Source organism: Ranitomeya imitator, chromosome 2 (assembly GCF_032444005.1).
Source record: "Ranitomeya imitator isolate aRanImi1 chromosome 2, aRanImi1.pri, whole genome shotgun sequence".
NCBI lineage: Eukaryota > Metazoa > Chordata > Amphibia > Anura > Dendrobatidae > Ranitomeya > Ranitomeya imitator.
The window spans coordinates 503,414,204-503,421,140 of record NC_091283.1 but is presented as its reverse complement, the minus strand read 5'-3'; the positions used below and the strand labels follow the sequence as shown (position 1 = coordinate 503,421,140).

General features: G+C 46.6%; 1 protein-coding gene across 1 annotated transcript; it reads right to left on the bottom strand.

Annotated features, from left to right (window-relative positions):
* Positions 1–496: 496 nt before the first annotated feature.
* LOC138664694 (ADP-ribosylation factor 1-like) lies at positions 497–1,784 on the bottom strand. Its single transcript, XM_069751613.1, has one exon. It carries the CDS (start codon positions 1,497–1,499, stop codon positions 936–938), a length of 564 nt encoding a protein of 187 aa, XP_069607714.1. The 5' UTR covers positions 1,500–1,784; the 3' UTR covers positions 497–935.
* Positions 1,785–6,937: the final 5,153 nt, after the last annotated feature.

Sequence of the window (6,937 nt, the reverse complement as noted above, 5' to 3'; positions counted from 1 at the left end):
ATAAAAATCCATAAAAGTGAGCTCCACTAGTGGTGGCTACAGGCAGAGAGGATTATTAACTATGTGGAGGAAAGACAAAATATTGAACATGCAAAAGGGAAGATATTACTTATTTGCCTGGACATTATTTGCAAGGACATTGTCTATGTAAAGGGTGGGGAACCTCAGGCCAGCAACGACTCTCGATGACCTTTTATCTGGCTCCAGGGCAGCTTCCTGGTAGCTGTAGCTGTATTTTGACAGCCACCATCCCGACCCCAGTGCCATCATCAGGACGCACGTTAAGGGCGGAGTTCGCGATTTGTGCAGCCCCCGAAGGATGGTATAAATATCCAACTGGTCCTTGGCAGAAATAAGGTCCCTCACCTGCGGTTTACGTGATATTGATCTCTCGTGATCATTTGAATCCTTTCTCACACACAACGCACAATGATCACATTGAACCAAATGATCCCACTATGTGTGCATACGATAAGAATTAAATCTTAATGCAGCATGAAATTATTTATTTATCTTACAATTAACATTTATTAACAAACATAAATTCTAAGCATCATAAATACACAACGTCCGAAAAATAGATGTGTACAATATAATGACATTCTTATACTTAGTATAAACAATATATAGGACTTACTAAGACTTTCTGATAGGGGTGAGGTACTGTAATTAGGAAGTTATTATCTGGAAACACAAAGATATAGGAAACCTTCCAATATTCAGATCTTCATGTCAACAGGAGATTGCAAATCCAGCTTTGTTATGGGGCACCCCGAGCTAGGGACCAGACAGCAGCACGCTTTCATCATGATGTAGTAGAGACACAATGTAAGAACTGTTCTTGATACGTGGCTTGAAAGTGGGCAAATAAACTTGTGTTGCTCAGAAATGCACATGGTGCCAGTTTTGTCATTAGAGTTTTTTTAAAATCAGAACTATTTCTTCTTTTGAAACTGTTTTACCAAATTGGTGAGGACCTCCAGCCCCTCCACAAGTCCATCCCCATTGGCAGCACAGCAACCTTGGACGTGCCACTGGTGTCCTTTCATCTTCATCAGTCCCAATTTCTCTGCTAGCTCCATGGGCTTTTGGGCACCAGGTAGATCTTGCTTATTGGCCATCACCACAAAGGGGACGCCTCTCAATTCAACATTTTCCAGGTTGTCGATAAGCTCTTCCCTGGCCTCCCCAAAACTCTCGGGATCGGCACCGTCCACCACAAAAACCAGACCGTCTGTGTTCATAAAGTAGTGTTTCCTCAGGCCTCTGTTCCTGTTTGGACTTCCCATGTCCCACATAGTGAAGGTGACGTTACGGATGGGTTCCACAGTTTCGATATTGAATCCAATGGTGGGGATTGTACGGACCGTCTCATTCAGCTTCAGTCTATATAGTAGAGTTGTCTTTCCAGCACCATCAAGACCCAGTAGCAGGATCCGGGTTTTGGTTCCAGAGCAGTTCAGAAGAGTTTGATAGAGGTTGCTCAGAAGACCACCCATATCTGCTGCAAATGTTCTTTTCTGTAGGGATCTTTTGGGTCTTGAGTAGGTAGCTGTGCATGCTTCCTGAAAGCTCTTTTGCTATATATACACTGCTGGTCAATCCCATGTTACTTAGCAATTATTAATGCTCTTGAGGAATTTCCTGCTTGCTCTGTCACTCTGTGCCGTGTTGGAGCTTTTCACTACAACCAGCAGTTACACTGTCAGCAGAATTCCTGGAAGTGACATCACTGAATGGCTCGTAAGGTCCCAGCAGATATTACTGTACTAACCCAATGCTAATACGGCTGCACCTCATATAATACATATATAATACTGGTGTTCTAGGAGAAGTAAAAATCACATGCTCTGAATGTTTAGAATGCAAATATCTTAACCCCTTGAGGGTATGTGCACACGGAAAATTCTCTGCGAATTACTGATGCAGTGTTGTGACATGAAAAAGAGGTTTAAATGGGTGTTCCAATAATGACAACTGGGTTGATAAGTGTCTGATTACTTGTGGTCTGATCCCTTTATGACAGAGACAACTTTTGTTTTTTCACTTTTTCATAGATACATTTTGCAGGATAAGTTGTACAGGTAAAAAAAATCCCACAGCATGTCGCCGTGGGTAAGATTATATATCCATGAAATTTTGGAGAAAAAGATGCTGTGAAAACAAGAGAATGCATGGTTAAAGAGAAGAAGAGAGGAAAAAAAGGGAGGAGGACATAGGAAGGACTCGAACAATATAAGAGTCTGAGATGGCGAACCTAAATTTCCCTACGGGCAGTCCCACACGTCCAAATAATTCCAGGACCGGAAAAAATCGGTACCGGAATTATCCGTGTGCCCACTGGGTACCACACGCACCGTGCAGGAGACAGCGCTAAAGTTTAGCGCTGTCTCCTGCATCGTGCTGAAGCCGCGATTCATATCTTCTGTGCAGCAGTGTTTGCTGTAAAGAAGATATGAATAATCAATTTTTTTGTGGTTTTTCGTGTATAAAATAAAGGTCCATGTCCCACCCCCTGTGCGCCCCCCCGCTGTTCTGAAAATACTCACCCAGCTCCCTCGGTGGCTGTCGCTGCTTCCTATCCTGGCCGCACCTTCTACTATATGTGGTCACGTGGGGCCGCTCATTTACAGTAATGAATATGCGGCTCCACCCCACGTGACCGGGGGGGGGGAGGGGAGCGCACGGGGGTGGGGACATGGACCTTTATTTTTTACACGAAAAACCACAAAAAATGGATTATTCATACCTTCTTTACAGCAAACGCTGTATTATGCATTATTCTTCAATGGAGTATGTTAATGAAGAGGTTGGACAAGAAATGACATCACAATTTTTTTGCTGTTGTTCAATAATAGATCTTTATTTAACCTTTATTTAGCGGACCCCGGTCAGTGTATCTAGCTTTGCGGGCCTGGGCCTTCCTGTTCCTGTCCTCCATGGCCCTCCGCTGGGTTTCGTGTTCTTCTTCCTCCTGCTCCAACTGAGTGCCTGCGTATGGCGATATTCTTCCCAGCTAATGATCTCTTCACTGCCTCCTCTGTCTTTGCCTCCCCAGGGAACCCCATTAAATCAGTTTCCATGCGTTCCCAGTGGAACGGCACCCATCCTCTGTGCTTCTCCCAGGGCATACGGTTAGGTTGCAGCGGCACCGCCAGTTGGTCCCTGGTGTTTGATGTCCGGTCCAAGGCTATTTTCGCATGCCTGGCTGGGTTTAAGAGCTGACAGGGGCTTCAGTGGGCCTATCAGGGTCTCCTCGGTCACCGGTCACAGTGCCTGCATCCATTGTTTCTCCGGTGCCGACCTTCTTCTGCTCCTCCGCTGGGGTCGGGTAGTGAGGCAGCCCGCCGCTCGCACATCTTCTCCAATAAGACCTCCTTCCACACCGACACCGCGGTAATCTGCGACTGCAGGAGCTGGCAGCTCAGCTCCTTCACCTCCGCTCCAAGGAACTCCGGGTCCATGATAGGCAGCTGGTCTTGGTTCCCATCCCGCTGGCTGGGGGAGTCCACCGCTTCCACCCCACGCTACGGGCAACCACTGCTCGCCATTAGAGTTGAGCGACCTTGACCTTTTTAGAGTCGAGCCGGGTTTTGCGAAACCCGACTATGTCCAAAGTCGGGTCGAGTGAAATCGGCCGATTATGACGTAAAGTCGGGATCGACCGAAACACGAAACCCAATGCAAGTCAATGGGGCAGCATAGTCGGCAGTGAGTGGGGGCCAGGAAAACACCTAGAGTGCCCATTTTAATGTCAAAACCATCCATTCTTCTTAATGAAGCTTGTCAAGCGTAATTTACCTTATAATAATTGGAAGGCATTTGAAATTGGGGGTCATTTGGCTAAAGTTGTGGGGGGTAGGGCTGGTTCAAGTAATTAGTGGGCCCAGGAAATCTGGACCACGTCACGGCAGTGGAGCAGGGAGAGGTAAGTATTTCAACTTTGCAAGTGCTGTGAACCTGAGCAAGCAGGGGGGGCCCACTCGTTGGCATTGGCACTGGCACAGGGCCCCTCAAAGTACAGCGGTGTGTTTGCACGGCGGGGGCGCCTCCCACCGGCAGCAACACTTTTGCGTACTATGAGAGGCCCTGTGCCAGTGACGTCGCCAACTAGTATTCCTCCCCCCACCTGATGAAGGAACCTGCACTTTCATCTGCACCTTCCTCTTTGTCCCCGTGTAAGGTGGTATGGTATGCGGGAAGAGCAACCTGACTTTCAGCAGGGTCACAATGTTGTTGTGTAGCGTGCACGGGGAATGTTGCGTTATGGGTCAATGTACCAGCAGACTCATCTATCACTGGCTGGGCAATGGGCAGGATGAGGAGGAAACACAGATATAGACCCAAAGAATAAAGTTGGCTAAATGCAGTTCAAAATTGGTAACACAGGAATAACCAGGGGGCATTGCAGTGGAGGACAACTGGAATGAGAGGCTGACACAGAGAGTACTGCCAAATCAGTAAGTAGTCGAAATGCAGTTCAAAATTGGCAACCGTAGTAAACAGGCGGCACAGCTTTGTTCAGTGGAGGAGAACAGCAAGGAGTGGCAGACACCGATAGTAGGCCCCAACCCAACTAGTAGGCCAAATGCAGTCTAACATTAACAACTACTTAACGAGAGGCTGAAAATGGTATTTCAGGACAGGAAACCAGGAGAACAGCAAGGAGTGGCAGACACCGATAGTAGGCCCCAAACCAACTAGTACGCCAAATGCAGTTGTTCCATTTAACCACAATTTAATGAGAGCCTGAAGATAGAAGCTCAGGAAAGGCAACCTGGGGAACACCTTGGAGTGTAACACACCATCTCTCTCCACCCCATACCCATTTTGTAGGCCTAATGCTGTGTACTTTTCTACAACTACTAAACGAGAGTCGGAAGACCGAAGCAATGGCAAGGAAACCTGGGGAACACCTTGGAGTGTAACACACCATCTCTCTCCACCCCATACCCAATTTGTAGGCCTAATGCAGCCTACTTTCCGACACCTACTAAACGAGAGCATGAAGATCGAAGCTCAGGAAAGGCAACCTGGGGAACACCTTGGAGTGTAACACACCATCTCTCTCCACCCCATACCCATTTTTTAGGCCTAATGCAGTGTACTTTTCTACAACTACTAAACGAGAGTCGGAAGACCGAAGCAATGGCAAGGAAACCTGGGGAACACCTTGGAGTGTAACACACCATCTCTCTCCACCCCATTCCCCATTTTTTAGGCCTAATGCAGCCTACTTTCCGACACCTACTAAACGAGAGCATGAAGATCGAAGCTCAGGAAAGGCAACCTGGGGAACACCTTGGAGTGTAACACACCATCTCTCTCCACCCCATACCCATTTTGTAGGCCTAATGCTGTGTACTTTTCTACAACTACTAAACGAGAGTCGGAAGACCGAAGCAATGGCAAGGAAACCTGGGGAACACCTTGGAGTGTAACACACCATCTCTCTCCACCCCATACCCAATTTGTAGGCCTAATGCAGCCTACTTTCCGACACCTACTAAACGAGAGCATGAAGATCGAAGCTCAGGAAAGGCAACCTGGGGAACACCTTGGAGTGTAACACACCATCTCTCTCCACCCCATACCCATTTTTTAGGCCTAATGCAGTGTACTTTTCTACAACTACTAAACGAGAGTCGGAAGACCGAAGCAATGGCAAGGAAACCTGGGGAACACCTTGGAGTGTAACACACCATCTCTCTCCACCCCATTCCCCATTTTTTAGGCCTAATGCAGCCTACTTTCCGACACCTACTAAACGAGAGCATGAAGATCGAAGCTCAGGAAAGGCAACCTGGGGAACACCTTGGAGTGTAACACACCATCTCTCTCCACCCCATACCCATTTTGTAGGCCTAATGCTGTGTACTTTTCTACAACTACTAAACGAGAGTCGGAAGACCGAAGCAATGGCAAGGAAACCTGGGGAACACCTTGGAGTGTAACACACCATCTCTCTCCACCCCATACCCAATTTGTAGGCCTAATGCAGCCTACTTTCCGACACCTACTAAACGAGAGCATGAAGATCGAAGCTCAGGAAAGGCAACCTGGTGAAAACCTTGGAGTGTAACACAACCTGTCTCTACACCCCATACACAATTAGTAGGCCTAATGCAGCGTAGTTTCCAACAGCTACTAAACGAGAGCCGGAAGATCGAAGCTCAGGAAAGGCAACCTGGGGAACACCTTGGAGTGTAACACAACCTCTCTCTACACCACGGAAGGGCTGATTCTTAGGAAGGAAGGCTGTTGTAAATAAGCATTGCGCGTCCGAGGGTGATTATATTCTTATTCGGTATCTACTCACCCTCGGACGCGCCATGCTTCTTGATTTGTAATTAATGTTTATTTGCAATGTGCTTTTGACTTACTCAATTATTTTTTTAATTATTGATTTTATTAAATTAATAGTTTAACATCTTATTGGAAATAATTTAAAGGAGACGCGACAGGACAACACTCGGTGGATGCCATATCTGTGTTAACAACTCCAAAAAACTTTCAGTTAACTTCTTGCAGGAGAAAGAAATTGTAGCTGTTGGACCTTTGTAGTACAGTTCCAGATATTTGTTGTGTGTTTGTTTTGATTGTTAAAATGTCTGCATTTGAGATCTCAACACGATCTTATTTTTTATAATCAAATTAATTTTTTAAATATTTTATTAGGTTGGTTCAAGGGGTACACGGGCCGCAGTAGACAGGTCAGTGGAGGCCTAGTGGAAGGAGGGACCGCAGATGCGCCACTGTTTCACCCATACACAATTAGTAGGCCTAATGCAGCGTAGTTTCCAACAGCTACTAAACGAGAGCCGGAAGATCGAAGCTCAGGAAAGGCAACCTGGGGAACACCTTGGAGTGTAACAACAACCTCTCTCTACACCACGGAAGGGCTGATTCTTAGGAAGGAAGGCTGTTGTAAATAAGC